The sequence below is a fragment of the Heptranchias perlo genome, chromosome 34 (assembly GCF_035084215.1).
Source record: "Heptranchias perlo isolate sHepPer1 chromosome 34, sHepPer1.hap1, whole genome shotgun sequence".
In the NCBI taxonomy this organism is placed as follows: Eukaryota; Metazoa; Chordata; class Chondrichthyes; order Hexanchiformes; family Hexanchidae; genus Heptranchias; species Heptranchias perlo.
Window position 1 is genome coordinate 6894454 of NC_090358.1, and position 16380 is coordinate 6910833.

Below are 16380 nucleotides of genomic sequence, written 5' to 3' on the forward strand. Positions count from 1 at the left end.
ATTCTATGTAATTCTCAGGACCAACGAATTACTTTCAAAATGTTGTAGAAACAACAGAATAAGGGGGAGGGGGGCTCCCCATATGAAAAATAAATAAATCATTCACTATGATTCCCTCCACAGTTCAATAGCCAAATAAGGCTCCCAGCAAGAGGTAAAAAGAGGAACTGTTGTTGGTTTACATGTTAGAAGCAAAACGTATAACAGCATTTAAAAGGGAAATGGATAAATAGTTGAAAAATAAAAAAATGAGAGAAAGGGCAAGGGAATAGGGCGAAGTGGGTGGCCCTATCAATGAGCTAGCACAGACCAGATGGGCCAAATCGCCTAGTCTGTGCAGCTAAGATTCTATGAGCTTATTTTCCCATGTTGGATGTAAAACTGTAAGGCAAGAAAGGGGAGAGTGTATCTAGGAAAAAGCAGGAATACTAACTTGACTGCGCTGCTTAATTCAATCTGTGCCAGACAAATCCTGATAGTAATACTCAATTTAAAAAAAAAATAATCTCTTGCAAATTTCTCTCGCTCCCCTTAAATTCCTTCCCTTTTTGCCCAGTTCCGGGAAGGACCAGTCCTTGGTGCCACGTCAGGTTTAGACCGAATCCCAGACACCGCTGGAGGCGGGGCTGAAACAGACCTGTGAAAGTGACACGATTTAAAATTTATTTTTATTTTAGGGGCAGCTTTCCCTGTTTGCAGGACGGGACGGGACGGGACAGTGCAATTGGTCCAGCCCGCTGTTACATTATCCCTGCTGTGTTGATACTTCTCTGTAACGATGATACTGTTGCTTTTCTCTCTGGTGCTGTTGCCTTCGACATTCGCCAATTTCACTGAATTAACATTCGAACTGCCGGATAAAGAGATTCAGTGTTTCTTCGAGGAGGTTGAGCAGGACGGCCAGTTCTCCCTGATTTTCCAGGTAAGGTGCAAACTTTAAGGTCCCCCTTTATAAACTTAAATCGATGTATCGACTGGCTGATTGATGCAGCCCTATGGCACCGACCCCAAGGTGCAGGTGCTGGTTGGGCTGGACAGCAAGTTATTCTTTGATAACTTACTTTCTTTTTTTACTGCCTGGCTTTTTTTTTGGGGGGGGGGGGGGTGTTGCCCCGCAAGAGGGGCGCCGGTATAACTGCGGTCGAGCCGGGCTCAGTGGGGAGCGCTCTCACCTGCCAGACAGAAGATTCATGCCCCACTCCGGGGGTAATCTGCTTTCGGCATGAGATGTTCAGAGTGAGCTGTCCACTGGTTCAGTTGTGTGTTTATGACCTCGAGGGACTGTTCATAAGAGAAAGAAGTTCTCCTGGTGCACAAGCCAACCATCCAGTAACTGACCATTCATCTCATCGCTGTTTATGGGATCTTGCTATGTTTGCCTACATAGCAACAGTCAATGGATTTCGTGGTAATTTATCGTAAGTGAAGTGTTTTGGGTTAAATACAGGCCTTTTTTAACTGGCAATTTGGATCAATTCTGCATTTTTCTCGGGGGAGGTTCCATTAGCGCCCCAGGGATGAATCACCTTCAAGAGAGGCGAGGGGAGGGGTGAAACATTGGATAAGAACTGACTGGACAGTGAACTTTGAACCTGACTGCCTGTACAGAGAGTCCTGGCACAGTAAGTATGCACAGGGATAGACCTCTGCTTTGACTATTGGAAGAGTGGTCCCAGTGGGTAATTGTCTTGTCTCTGAGCTAATGCACTATAGGATGGATCACATTGAATCAATATATTCTGATGCTGTGGATACTCTCCTTGTGTGATGCTCTTAATTCATCCCCTCAAATTTGTCCCCACACCCACACACCCACCCCCACATACACACACCCACCCACACACACACATACATGCCCACACACCCACCCACACACACACACACACTCTACTTCAAAGCTTGAAAGAACAACATCTGGACTTGTACTGCTGGGTGCTTTTCACTGCTCAAGGGTGCACAGTGTGAAAATTTCACACACACACACACACACCATCACACATTAGTGAGATCCTAGTGTAAGTCTGTACTGTCAGCGCGCATTGCTCCAAACAATGGTTCTGGCATCATACCAGCAGTATAGCTATGATTGTAGGTGCCAGTCAGTACCTGCTCCCTGGACATTCCACCCAATGCACCTGAAGCTTTTCAAGGAGTCAGTGTACGACCTCTAGTGGGAAGAGGAAGGACTGATTGCTCGGGGTGTAATGTACAATACCTCTACTACCTGCTGAGTTGGGCTGCCTCCGGTTCCCCTGCCGGCTGCATTACATGTTCATAAACGAGATTCATCCCAATTTCAGAACTAGGTCTTTGCATTAAAATTAAACCATCCCCTGCCCCCCCACTCCTGAAGGCACTGGCTCATGTTGGGATACGGTCCCACAGGTGCTGGCTGCCCTCCAAGAACTCATCAAATGGCCATTCTTCATGTGTTAGGCTATTCAACCATGGGGGGCATCGCAGAAAAACTCGGCCCTGTACTCGCCTGATGTTCACAGACACACTCTTTGCAGATAGTGATCAGGAGCGAGAATACTAGCTGATTTGATCCGCTCACTCGCCTAAAAGCAATGGTGCTGTTTGTAGTGTCTCACTGCCCACAATGGAACTGATGCACACAGACAGACTTTAAGGTCCGATCGGTTCAATCCCTGGTCTGAGTTGAGTTGCAGCTGGGGTAACAGCTGGGGTTTTGCATTGGGCCCAAAGGTCTTGAGCCAAGGTGGGAAACAAATCAGCCGAGATAACGTCAGTGGTGGGGAAACTCCTAGAGACCAAAACCTGGGACAAAATTAATTGTCACTTGGAAGAACAAGGGTTGGTAAATGAAGGCAAATCGTGTCTGACAAACTTGATTGAGTTCTTTGATGAAATAACGGAGAGGGTTGGTGAATGTAGTGCAGTCGATGTTGTGCACATGGACTTTCAAAAGACAAGGGCCACATAATAGACTTGTTAGCAAAATTGAAGCCCATTAAAGGGACAGTGGCAGCGTGGATACAAAATTGGCAAAGAGACTTTGACCCAACAATGTGCCTCATCCACAACCTCTGAACAGACCATGAGCAAAGCTGAAGAGAGTAAGAAAGAAAAGATAAAGTGGTCAAGGTTGGTGACACTAGGCTGGCACAATTTACAGGTGAAAAATGACCAGGGCCTCTTGAACCGTAACCTGAGATGAGTTTCTGGCTTCAGAAGGGAAGGGGAAAAGATTGGGGGAGGGAGAGGGGAAAAGCATGCCCTAAAATCCTAACCCGTAACCTGTAGGAACATATGAACGGGAGTAGGCCATTCAGCCCCTCGAGGCTGCTCCGCTGATCTGTATCTTAACTCCATTTACCTGCCGTGGCTCCATATCCCTTAATACCCTTGCCTAACAAAAATCTATCGTCTCAGTTTTGAATCTTTCAATTGACCCCCCAGCCTCAACAGCTTTTTGCGGGGGAGAGTTCCAGATTTCCACTACCCTTTGTGTGAAAAGAAGTGCTTCCTGACCTCAGCCCCTGAACGGCCGAGCTTTAACGGCAAGGTTATGCACCTTTGTTCCGGACTCCCTTAGTGTGTGACTTGGTGCCAGATTGAGGTTCGATCCGTTGCACATTTTGATCTCAACAGGTGGTTGCAGGCGGTCACTACGATGTGGATTGTTTCATCGAAGATTCCAGAGGCCGAATGATCTACAGAAGGCACAAGATACGGCACGACACCTTCGTTGGGAAAGCAGAGTCCCCCGGCGTCTACAAGTTCTGCTTCGGCAACCAGTTCTCCACCTTCACTCACAAGAAGGTTTACTTCCAACTCCAGGTCGGCGAGGATGTCCCAATTGTCCCCAATGTTGATGACACGGTTTCTCCTCTCACGCAGGTTAGTTAGAATTGACAGGCCTGTGGAAATCTGGCTACTCGCCCCAACCAGGCCCGGCTTTGAAGCTGTGTTCTATGTATTGTTTTTAATGGAGAACCCTAGTGGAAGGCCCAAGATCCCATTGCACCCACACTACCGAGGCTGAAAAGAGTCAGAGGAGTGCTAGGGTGACACCAAGCTTAGCATTGTAGGAGGACTAAGGGAAGAGTTTGGCTAACTAATGGAATGTCCCTTGCATTGGCTGCATGAGAGTCCTGGAATCGGAGAATATTACAGCACAGGAGGCCATTTGGCCCGTTGTGCCTGTGCCGACTCTTTGAAAGAGCCATCCAATTATTCCTACTGCAAATTTTTCCTTTTCAAGTATTTGTCCAATTCCCTTTTGAAAGTAACAGTTGAATCTGCTTCCACCACCCTTTCGGGCAGTGCATTCCAGATCATAACAATTCGCTGCGTAAAGAAAACGTCTCCTCATCTCCCCTCTGGTCCTTTTGCGGGTAAGTCACAAGGGGCCTTTTAACTCCCGTCCGCTTGGCTGGTTTCTGCCAAGCTGTAAATTCTACCAGGTGCCAGACATGCAGGTAACAATTACAGCAAGCATCCTGAGTTCTACAAAATATCTTGCGCATAATGGAGAATAATAGTGCAGATATTTGAAGATCCATCGTAACTACTTGTGTAAGTGTAGGAAAATTCTCCATTGATCACCTGTGCTGTAAAATTCTCCGATTCTAGGACTCTCATCCAACCAATGCAAGGGACCTTCCATTAGTTAGCCAAACTCTTCCCTTAGTTCTCCTACAATGCTAAGCTTGGTGTCACCCTAGCACTCCTCTGACTCTTTTCAGCCTCGGTAGTGTGGGTGCAATGGGATCTTGGGCCTTCCACGAAGCAGTTGGAACTCATCGTGATCCTTTTGCTTCCCTTTTCAGCTGGAATCTGCCTGCGTCTCCGTCCATCATGCAATGAAGACCGTGATCATCTTCCAGTCACAGCAACGTGTGCGGGCCCTGATCGATCGCCTGCATGCCGAAGACATCCGTACCCACGTTATCTACTGGGCAACGAGCGAGACCATCATCCTTTTTCTAGTTACCATTGGCCAGGTGATCCTCCTGAAGAGCTTCTTTACTGAAAAAAGGGCCAACGCAAGTACGCTCAAAACCTAACGCCTACATCCATTGGTTGCTGTAGCCTAGCCACTTGAATTCACCCGTGTGTGCCGTGTTACAGCAGTGTAGTTATTACGTGGCAATCAATGTGCAGTGATCGTGGGGGAAGTATAGTCGGTGAAGCTGCCCCCAATTCCTACAAGTTGCAAGGGGAGAGATGCCTGCAGCTATGTCTCCCAGTCACCACTTCTTAACGATGGATGAAGCCTTTCACATCCTCAGGACTTCACAAAGCAACCTTACAGCCAATAAAAGAAAGAACTTGCATTTATATATTGCCTTTCATAACCTCAGGACGTCCCAATCAATTAACTTGTTGAAGTGTTGTCACTGTTGTTATGTAGACAAACACGGCAACCAATTTGCGCACAGCAAGGTTCCACAAAACGGCAAATGAGATGAATGACCAGGTAATGTGTGTTTAGTGGTTAAGGGAGGAATCATGGCTCACACAGTGCTGCCCAGGGAACCGCAGACCAGGACACACAATACATTAAAACTACCACGTAGAGACAACTCTGATGGTTCCACCCTTTAGTCCTTCTTCACATATTGAAATTCTTGGCCTATCTCCTCTGATCTCAAGTGGAACTCCCAATCACTAAAGCTGCCAAACTATTTCCCCTCAATAGTTCTTGTCTGTCTATTAAATCCAAGTACGTCCCACCAACCTCTATCTCTCCCTTATCTGTTACCTCTCGCACTCCTGGATAGGAAACAAGGAAAAGCTTATCCTCTGATAGGCAATTCCATCTCTCACTTCTAGATTCCACCAACCTCTATCTCTCCATTGCATCTTCATTTGTCTCTCTTGATTTAATGAAAATAATTGGCATCAGGTTACCTCTGCAATCTTCCTTTCTTGTTCCTTCTAGGCTTCAATACACTGTTGTACACTGTTCCGCCTCACTTTATCCTCATCATGTTGAAATGAAGACGCTTCACACTTTCTCCTACTCACAAGGACCTCAGAACTGTGGCACTCCCAGCCTCACTGAGTCCAGCCTTTTCCCCTCCGATCAATAGGATTGTAAACTCCAACCTCGGCATCATCTAATTCCGAGTTCCTGTTTTACCTTATCTTCTGTCCTATTCTTTTCAAGTTCGGAGGTGTCCTGTACTTTGGGCCCTGGGCTTAAGAATGGATGCCAATCGACCCAACAAATCCCAACCCACTCATTTTCCAAAGGGAGGGGACCCCCCCCCCCTCCCATTTTGTGCAGAACCCCCTGGTGTGATGTTATGAAACTCTGCTCTGGTGACACGATTGAAACTGGGAGCTCGGCAAACACATCCTCCATTTTGTGATGTTACATTGTTGGGGAGCGGCAAGTTCCACAGAAAATATTTCTGCTCCCAGCTTACTTCTATAGCCAGCAATTTTGAACATGAAGTCATTTTAAAAGTGGGTGACTGGTCGAGATGGGCAAGTCTACAGGTATCTCCCTCGATAGCAGCTGGGACGATGTACTTCCCCTTTCAAAGAATACTGGAGGCTTGGGTTCCACTAAATGGGATCTGCTGCCAATGAATTTGTTTTCCTCTTAGCAACTGAAAAATTAATTTCCCTGGTACTACAGGTGTGGATTGTGTTGATCATAGCACTGCCGTTAAGTTGCCTTACCTGACTAGCCACTAAAAGAAACAAAAAAAATTTGCATTTCTAGAGCACCTTTCACAACCTCAGGATGCTTCAAAGCACGTCACAGCCAATGAAATACTTTTTGAAGTGTGGTCACTGTTGTAATGTAGGAAATTCAACACCAATTTGCGCACAGCAAGGTCCCACAAACAGCAATGTGATAATAACCAGATAATCTGTTTTTAGGTGTTGGTTGAGGGATAAATATTGGTCTTCTTTGAATAGTGTTATAGAGGGTAGGCGAGGCCTCAGTTTTAACGTCTCATCTGAAAGACGGCACCTCCGGCAGTGCAGCACTCCCTCAGTACTGTATCCCTCTGTAATGCAGAGCAGGAGGGCCTCAGGTTGGTTCTCCGGTCCATTAGTGGACCTTAGATGAGATGGCACTCGGGCCTCAGCACCGATGGGCTAAGAAAGGGGGGGAGAAACCAACCAAGGTTCCTGCTCCTAATTGTAATCCATTGACTCCCTCTCCACCACCTCCCCACCTCCACCCCCGGCCCTTTCCTGGAAAGCTTGCGTTTGAACGTACATTGGATGGGGAAAGAAACGGAATCTTACCACAGCATGAGTCAGCGCCTTCTGGTGAGGGAGAAAATTGGAGGAAGTGAGAAGAATCATCAAATGTCACACTCCAAGTCACCACCAGCTGATGTGGTTGGAGGCGGCTATTGGCTTCAGTCCTCCCAGCTCACCTCTGACTGGGGGGGAGGCTCACAAACCACTGGCCAACAAACACTCTTGACCACAGCAATTTGGCCAGTGAAGCCGCAATGTCATTGTTGAGTGCGTTCTGCACGCAGGGCGACCGAGTAATAGTTAATGAGCCGCAACGATTAGATGCAGCTATGGTGCAGAAATCAGACATCTTCCATTTGAAAGTTTTTTTTAAATTAAATTCAGGCAGGCTGACATGTTCTCTTGGGTAATGGTACTTAAACAGGAGACAACACATGGAACTTGCAGTCACTAACAGCACGGCTCTTATAGAAATGAGCACATTTGTGTTTTCGCGCTGAGTATCGAGGAGTTGGGCTCAGTTCAGCTGGGCAAGGTGGCGGAGGGGTCAATGAGTGGTCTCTCAGGGCACTGAGGCAAGACAGCGGGGTCTCCCCTATGAAAGGGACCCGCACGGTTATCAATCTAACCGACTCTCTCTGTTTAGTTGAAGCAGAGAGTCTCCAGCCAGTCGTCTTTAAGTATTACAGCACATGTTTTAAATACTATCTGTGGTGTGATAGTTACAGATAACAGAAGAGTATGGGGAAGAATTAATTCTAACAGACTGCAGGTGGCTGAGAACCAGGAACTAGCCGGTGCTGCTTGCCAGCTGGCTGCTGTGAGGTGTGGCAAGGCAGTCCAATTGCGTATGCCCGCAGATTTTTCTTCGGCCACCTCCTTCCTGGGTAGTGTGGGTGAGTGCCCACTGCCCCAGCAGGCACAGCTAGGATCAGGAGCTTGGCCATGGCGAGTGCATCAATTGCAAACTTAATCTCTGAACTGTGAAGGGGTGTTTCAAGATAATGGTTGCACAGAGATGCCAGCAGGCTACAACACTATGGACACCACAGAGACTCTATGCTTATAAGTGCCGACCCTCAAACTAAATAAAAGCTAAACCAGCAGCACCCCCAGCATCAATGGCTTAGAGGGTAAATGCACTGCCCATTGTTTCCCCAGACCAGGAATGGTCCTTCCCAGGTTCAACCCCACCCAAGTCTATGCTGAGATAGCAGCTGTGGACCTACATTACACCCCCCCAGTGCCTCTGTGCTAGTGGGGGGGGGATATCCTGCAACCCCCTGCTGGAAAGTATCCGAGCCTGTGGCCGTCAGGCGAGGATGGGAATCAGGCTCAGCTGGTCAAATTCTTTGCCGACATCAACTGATTGAGGTCCTGAAGGCCGGGGGCAGGCGATGGCGTCCCATGAAACTGTACCCTGGCAGGAGTCAGCGCCTTCAGGAGAGGATGGTGAGGGGGGAAATCAGGGGCAGAATTCTTCTGTATCGAGGGGACCTGCAATCTTTTTCTACAGCGGGTAAAGTATAAATTTATTCGAGGGCTGTGCAGGTTAAATGGAGTGTGTTGTGTTATTACAACTGGGAATTTGATTCTGTCAATCGCTACCACTTTAATTGTTCCTATTTACGTTGACCCACCACACTGAATAAAAGTTAGATTGATTCATTCATTAATTCTGGTTCAAGTTTATTTTTCACCTTTATACAAAATGGGGAACGCTCCAAGGATTTTTTGTGGGGGTTGAGTCACAGAGCAACCTAGTGAATGCAGGGGAAACAGGCAGCACTTCACTGTGTGTAAATGAACCGAAAGCATAACACACCTGGGCTCTCTGATGGTTCGGCTGGTAAGTGGTTCAAGGGGGGGGGGGGGGGGAGGAGGCTCGTGTGGAGCCTAATTGCCGGCATAGACCAGTTGGGCCGAATGGCCTGTTTCTATGCTCCAGACTCTTATGTAATTCTGTGTGGAACTCAGCCAGGTGCACCAAGATGGGCCAGGCCTTGATCCCCAGTCTATGCTGTTAGCTGGGCTCACCCTGGGACGCGAGCATATTCTGACTCGATTGCGAAGTGCCCTCCCCCAGTCAAGAATCTTGAGAACGTCGCCACCTTAAAGAAAGAACTAGCATTTATACAGAGCCTTACCAAAGCATCTTTACAACCAATTTTTTTTTTTGTCGTGCAGTCAATATTGTTATGTAGACGAACACAGAAGACATTTTGTACACAGCAAGATCCCACAAGCAGCAATTAAGATTAATGATGTGGATTAATGGAGAAATCTGGGCTCTCCTACATGAATAAGGGTCACGTGGACAATCAATACTGGAGAAATCCTTCAAAAAGAAAAAGAATGATTGCATTTATATAGCGCCTTTCATATCCCTGAGATGTCCCAAAGTGCTTTACAGCCAATTAAGTACTTTTGAAGTGCAGTCACTATTACTTTGTGGGCAAATGCAGAAGCCAATTTGCACACAGCAAGGTCCCCACGAACAGATAACCGGCCAGCTAATCTATCTTGGTTGAAGGGTGAATACAGGTGCCAGGGTACTGACACTATGCAAGTTTTGCTTAATTCGAGGCTGCAGTCACAGTACTGATTAGAACAGCTACGTACTGTGGCGTCTGGGTGGACCAGTCCTGAGATGCTCCATCCAGAATCTTTTTTAAAAAAGAAAAAAAGGGCGAGAAATGGAAACCCATCTCTCCCAGTGCCCAAACTCTCCCATTACAGCATCCAATTCCAGTTTAAGCCTCCCCAACAGTTTTGGATTATCGCCAAACACATCTCCATCTTTTTAATTAAGGAAGTTTTTTTTCTGATGTCTGTTTTAAATTCATTTTTCACTAATTTCAAATTGACGTTGTCTGATCTTACTTTACCTTGAAGTGATATTCTCGTCTGTGCCATTTAATATGGCCCAGGGCTCTGCTCTTGGATGCCCTTCTCTACTGATGAGGCATAGTTTAAAGGGTTTAATTTTATGAGTCTGCACTGCCAAGGCAATGGTCCCCACCAGCAGTCCAGACTAGTAAAATTACCCTTTGAAGGTTAGTTGTTTGAAGTGTCAAGGTAGGTAGGTGCAGTACTTGTTCTCTCCAGCAGATAGAGCGTTGTATTCATTCAACAACAAATTACCAGACTGGATACTCCCTCTGGTGAGACAGGTAGAGTTTGCAACATTTAGTTATTAAAATAGGCATTCATTTTGGTCCAAATGGTAAATCCAATGTCCAATTGAACCAGGCATGGTTTCAGCCCAGAGAGAATCTAGTGTGGGAGCGCTCAAAATGTTACACTGCGTCAAATGGAAGGGGTTGAGACAATTTAAATGGGGTTAACCTGGCTTGGGAGTGCTTGATGCAGACAGTAGGTACCTGGAATGGTTAAATGTGTCATTTGCCAACACTGACACCCCCTCATTGAGAAGAGCACAAAAGTTCAAACACAAAAAAAGTCTTTTAAAAAGATCTAACAAGAAGCCAGGGGACTTATCGAAGGGGCTGCACAACGCGAAGCTCTTGCAATCTGTTCAGACACAGGCCCATTAAAGCTTCCTCGATGCCTCAGTGAGTAGATGCACTGCCGGGTGCGGTACGACGTTGCACAGAGCAGAGGATCACAGGTGTTCCCCCCCCCCCCCCCCGCCGGTCTGTATTTAGTTAGCTGACCAGGACAGTGACAGGGTCACTGCAATTGCCCCAGTAGCCTGAGCTGAAGACGGGTAGGATGGGGGGGAAATAAGCCAGCAGGGACCCCGCTCCTGATCACCATCCAGTGGATCCTGGTAGAAGGTGCAGGAGTATAGAGGTGAGGCGAGGAATAGGATCGAGAGCTGTGACGCCCTCCACTGTCAGCATGCTCACAGTCTAGGCTCACACATGACGAATGGCCAATTGGTTCGAGGAACTGCAATTCAGGAAAGGAGGAGAGAATTGGGAGTGAGGGTGGGCGTGGATCAAATGATGCTGTGCAGTTTTGTGATCCGGGGTTAACAGCAGATATCATTCCTTGTTCATGTGACATACGAAAATCAGAGCTCCCGTTCCTAATCTGTTTTATTCACTAATATCTGTCTCGATTCTCAAATCTGTTCACTATCTCCACTTTGTATCCCTCAGAGAGACGACGTTCCCATGTTCTGTCCACAAGTTTAAAAAGTTCCATCGCTGCGTTGGCATCTTCAACAGATGAGTGTCCTCTGTGGCTGTCCTGTTAAAGAAAAGAGTGAACCAGTCAGGGGAGGCCACAGGGTGGAAAACATCACACTGGGGGCCCTCGGCTGAGATTGTGGATCAGGCACGATGTTGGGGCAGTGCAGAGGGAGCTTTACTCTGCACCTGGCCTGTGTTGTACCAACCTGACAATGACTGATGGGGCAATGTAAGAACATAGGAACAGGAGTAGGTCATTTAGTCCCTCGAGCCTGTTCTGCCATTCAATGAGATCATGGCTTATCTGTGACCTACATACCCACCTTAGCCCCATATCCCTTAATACTTCTGGTTAACAAAAATCTATCAATTTCAGATTTAAAATTAACAATTGAGCTAGCATCAACTGCCATTGAGGGAGCTTTACTCTGTATCTAACCTATGCTATACCTGACCTGAAAGTGCTTGGTGCTGATACTGGGTATCCAAAATGAGATGTTTCATTCTCGAGGGCTAACCTCCTTCACCTTGACTGGCAATAAACTCTCAGCAGAAAGTTCAAACAGAAGAAAACACAGAATGAAAAGCTGCTTTTGCCCATCAAGCTGATTTGATCGGTGGACAATGGTAAAAGTTTCCACCAAAAAGGTTAACTTTTGCTCTCAGAAGCTGACTGACTGGTTGTGCATTTCCACCATATTTTCTGTTTCTATTTCAAATATCAAGTATTTGGTTTCCTTTTTAGCCTTTCTACAGTCTACCATACCAAAGACTCCATACCACCCACTCAATCTCCAGAGAGAATACCCTGCATAAATATACTGAGTGATCAGACACCCCTAACTCGCATATAGCCCGATCAAGCTGCAAGACAGATATAGGCAGACACACAGAGGGAGCAAGAAAGAGAGCAAGCGAAAAAGAGAGGGAGAAAGAGCGAACGAGAGAGAAAACAAGAATATCATGCTGGTGGTAGAATGTAAAAGTATAGAAATTTACTCTCTTTAGAACAAGGCTCAGAGCTTTCCCTGAGGAACGGAAAAAGAACAAATTGACCCCCTTTTTATTATTGAGGAACCCAGGGCAAAGGCCCAGGCTCCCTTGGACAGGACACCATCAAGGTTAGATAAGAGTAAGAAGTAAATCGAAAGTTAGTGATTTGTTGACACCAAGTTTGGGTAGGAGAACGTGGCAGGTCACAGTTTTACGATTCTAGGAATGAGTGAGTTAGGGCAGAGGCAGTGTAATGCCTCTTGAATTAAAGACTGCGAGGATGTAGTGAGAAGGAAGGGCGTGGAGGGGAGAGCATTTGGAGGTTAACAGAGGAAAGTTTGGAGGAAAAGTTCATCAGTGTGTTTGAGCGCCCAATACACACATTCTGTTTACCTGTATCCTTTTCCCCAGCAGGTTGTTGCAAAGGATTTTTAACGAGGCCCGTCTGTCGGTTTTCAGATTCGCCTTCGTGATCAATAACCTGCACGATGAGGTGTCCCGTATTTCGTACTTTGAGATGTCAGCTTTCAGGACCCGAAAGTCCGATCTAGGATCATGGCCCACAATAGTTTTCCCTTCTATAATTTTCAAAATCTGAATGGAATTGGCAAATGTTTCATTAGAAGAAAGAACTTGCATTTCTACAGCGCCTTTCACGTCCTCAAGACGTCCCAAAGCGCTTCACAACAAATGAAGTACTTTTGAAGTGTCATCACTTGTTGTTATGTAGACAGATGTGGTAGCCAACTTGCGCACAGCAAGATCCCACAGTTGGAAAAGACTGATTTAATGCTTTTGCTGGTGCTGGATGAGGGATGAATGTTGGCCAGGGCACCGGGAGATTCCCAGATCTGATGAAGGATCATCGACCTGAAACATTAACTCTGTTTCTCTCTCCATGGATGCTGCCAGACCTACTAAGTGTCATACAGGAACTGGAGGAGGCCATTCAGCCCCTCGAGCCTGTTGCACCACTGAATTAGATCATGGCTGATCTGTATCTTAACTCCATTTACCCACCGTTGCTCCATATCCCTCAATATTCTTACCTAACAAAAATCTATCAATCTCAGTTTTGAAATTTTCAATTGACCCCCAGCCTCAACAGCTTTTTGGGGGAAGAGAGTTCCAGATTTCCACTCCCCTTTGTGTGATGTGCTTCCTGACATCAGCCCTGAACGGCCTAGCTCTAATTATAAGGTTATGCCCCCTTTTTCTGGACTCCCCCCACCAGAGGAAATAGTTTCACTCTATCAACCCTACCAATTCCTTTAATTATCTTAAACACCTCAATTAGATCATTTAGTTTTCCAGCATTTCCTGTTTTTATTATAGGAGATTCCCTGTTCCTCTTTAAACATTGCCAAGAAATATTTTACATACACCTGAACAGGCAGATGGGGGGTGGGGCGTGGTTTAACATCTCAAACTGGTATTAATAAAAGTGACTGTGAAGCTGTCGGCTTGTCATAAAAATCCAACTGGTTCACTAAGTCCTTCAGGGAAGGAAACCTGCCGTCCTTACCCGGTCTGGGTACGTGATTCCCGTCCCACACCGATGTGGTTGACTCTTAACTGCCCTCTGAGGTGGCCTAGCAAGCCACTCAAACCGCTACCGGCAGTTCAAGGCGGCAGCCCAAACACACCTGCTCAGGGCAACTGGGGATGGGCAATAAATGCTTTGCCAGCGATGCCCACATCCCAAGAATGAATGGACAGCACCTCCAACAATGCAACACCCTTTCAGTACTGTACTGGATTGTCAGCCTAGATTATGTGCTCAAATCCTGTAGTGGGGCTTGAACCCACAACCTTCTGACTCAGAGGTGAGAGTGCTACCAACTGAGCCAAGCTGACAGTTAAAGCCGCATGGAAGGAGCTTCCCCCGATGTGCTGAACGGGTAAACTACATTGCCCGATCTGGAGTGGGAATCGAACCTAGGACCTTTCCTGGTGTCTGTAAGTCTCAGTACCACACAACACGGTGCATATCGCCACCAAACCAGAAGGGAGCAGTGGTCTTTCTTTACATCTCCAGCTGCATCTTCAGGTTTGTTCAATCTTATTCTTGTACGACACACATTTTAGTAAAAAAAACACACATTGAAATTGCTCCAACCTTGAATTTTCCACTTAGTTTGCAAACTCTATGTGGAAACCAAGCATCATCGCCTCATCTAATTCATTCTTTCTATGCATCTCAAACAGTGTGGAACTCTTCATCGCCTTTCTTTCTATAATCTACAGGCTTTCAAAACCCAAACTTGGTGTCTCCCAACTAATTCTTTCTAATTTATTTAATCTCCGACTCTATTTAGCCTTGGTGACGTTCCGCAATCTGGGCCTCGACCTCTCACCTCTGTTTCCAAACGTTAAAAAAAAGACTAAATCCCATTCTTGACATTGGCCCATCTCACCCCATTGGCCATCCACCCAGCCCAAGCCGAGTCAGTAAGTGTTGGCAGGCAACTCAACCGTGGGAGGAGGGGGCTATCGTGGCTGAGCCCAACCCTGACCTCCGCGCACAGAGACACCTGCTGTCCAGCGGGGGTCACTGATTAGCAACCCAGAGTGTAAATCATGATGATTATTTCCCTTCTCGAAGTGAGGCTATTCAACCCCTCTTGGGGGTGGCAGCTGAATTTAGTGACTGTCCTTTGTGTAAAATTAATGAGAGGAGAATTGTGAGCAGCCCAAATTTTCAATAGGCTCTTACTCCCCGCCAAGAACTTAATTAAAATTAATAGTTAAAGAACTTTAACATCCCAAAGCGCTTTACAGTACTTTTGAAGTGTAGTCACCGTTGTAATGTGGGGAAAGTAATCCTAAACTGAACCCCAATCCCTCTCCTCTTGCTGTCTTATATTCCCGTTACTTATTTCCCTTTCCCAGTCTCATCGCCCTTTGTTTGCCCACATTAAACAACATCTGCCTCGTCAGCCCAGTCACCTGACCTATCCTTCTCCCTCTGTATTTGGTTTCCATTATTTGGAAGTCTCCTCCCCTCAGTTTCATTTCAGCAAACTTACAACTTTGTTTCAGTTTCCGTTTCCAAATCATAGAATCGTTGAATGATACAACATAGGAGGCCAATCGGCCCATCCTGCCTGTGCTGGCTCTTTTAAAAGAGCTATCCAATTAGTCCCACTCCCCTGCTTCTCCCCCCACCCCCCACCATAGCTCTGCAAATTTTTCCCCTTCAATCTCCTTTTGTAAGTTATTATTGAATCTGCTTCCACCACCCTTTCAGGCAGTGCGGTCCAGATCATAACAACTCGCTGCGTAAATATTTTTTTTTCCTCATGTCACCTCTAGTTCTTTTGCCAATTACCTTAAATCTGTATCCTCTGGTTACCGACCCTTCTGCCACTGGAAACAGTTTCTCCTTATGTACTCGATCGAAATCCTTCATGATTTTAGAACACGTCAATTAAATCTCCCCTTAAACTTCTCCGCTTGAAGGAGAACAACCCCAGCTTCTCTAGTCTCTCCACGTAAATGAACTCTTTCAATTACCTTCATCTTCGAAACCCAAACATAGCGTCACCTACCTGTGATTTACCTCACCTTCTCTCCTACAGTGTTAATGGACCCTGCACGATTAAGCCTTCACTCGGTCTCAATAAAGTGAGTCCTAGTCACTCATTTTTTAAAAAAAAAGTTATTTCCCTTTAAGAAAGGGAGCCGTAAGCAGTAGGAAAGGTGGTGCTACATAATAACATCGTAACAAGTACACTGTTTGAATTCGTTAAAAAGTGAAGCTTACCTCCTCCCTGGCGATGCGATAAGACAAAGCAGTATCCATATCTGATGGACGAATCCCGCTCACAGCTGTCCTAAAATTTGTTATCCTCCCATCTGGTTTAATAAATTTGTCATAGATCACTCTCCCATTGTAGTCCACAATGCTGCACCGTGCCAGGCCGCTCTCAAGACCACCGGGGCCAAGTCCCACCATCTCGCAATCAATGGCAACGTACTTCGAAGGATCCCACATCTTTCAGTTCTTAAGACAACAAGTTTCCCCCAC

At 46.4% G+C, this 16380-nt stretch overlaps 2 protein-coding genes across 2 annotated transcripts; one reads left to right on the top strand and one right to left on the bottom strand.

Annotated features, from left to right (window-relative positions):
* Nucleotides 1-566: 566 nt before the first annotated feature.
* On the top strand, nucleotides 567-8861 carry LOC137301749 (transmembrane emp24 domain-containing protein 3-like). The gene is made up of 3 exons (XM_067971369.1): nucleotides 567-922; nucleotides 3616-3864; nucleotides 4797-8861. Exons 1-3 carry the CDS (start codon nucleotides 779-781, stop codon nucleotides 5031-5033), a joined length of 630 nt encoding a protein of 209 aa, XP_067827470.1. The 5' UTR covers nucleotides 567-778; the 3' UTR covers nucleotides 5034-8861.
* Nucleotides 8862-8869: 8 nt separating this feature from the next.
* On the bottom strand, nucleotides 8870-16355 carry LOC137301750 (interferon-stimulated gene 20 kDa protein-like). The gene is made up of 3 exons (XM_067971370.1): nucleotides 16117-16355; nucleotides 12744-12944; nucleotides 8870-11415 (listed from the first exon to the last, which is right to left on the bottom strand). Exons 1-3 carry the CDS (start codon nucleotides 16345-16347, stop codon nucleotides 11269-11271), a joined length of 579 nt encoding a protein of 192 aa, XP_067827471.1. The 5' UTR covers nucleotides 16348-16355; the 3' UTR covers nucleotides 8870-11268.
* Nucleotides 16356-16380: the final 25 nt, after the last annotated feature.

Excerpts from the sequence above, each read along its gene's own strand:
- LOC137301749 (XM_067971369.1), top strand. The coding sequence starts at position 779 with ATGATACTGTTGCTTTTCTCTCTGGTGCTGTTGCCTTCGACATTCGCC. Across the intron at positions 923-3,615 it reads AGTTCTCCCTGATTTTCCAG|GTGGTTGCAGGCGGTCACTA; the intron begins GTAAGGTGCAAA and ends TGATCTCAACAG. Across the intron at positions 3,865-4,796 it reads CGGTTTCTCCTCTCACGCAG|CTGGAATCTGCCTGCGTCTC; the intron begins GTTAGTTAGAAT and ends TTCCCTTTTCAG.
- LOC137301750 (XM_067971370.1), bottom strand. The coding sequence starts at position 16,347 with ATGTGGGATCCTTCGAAGTACGTTGCCATTGATTGCGAGATGGTGGGA. Across the intron at positions 12,945-16,116 it reads ATCGCATCGCCAGGGAGGAG|ATTTTGAAAATTATAGAAGG; the intron begins GTAAGCTTCACT and ends AATTCCATTCAG. Across the intron at positions 11,416-12,743 it reads TGCTGGGGAAAAGGATACAG|GACAGCCACAGAGGACACTC; the intron begins GTAAACAGAATG and ends TTTCTTTAACAG.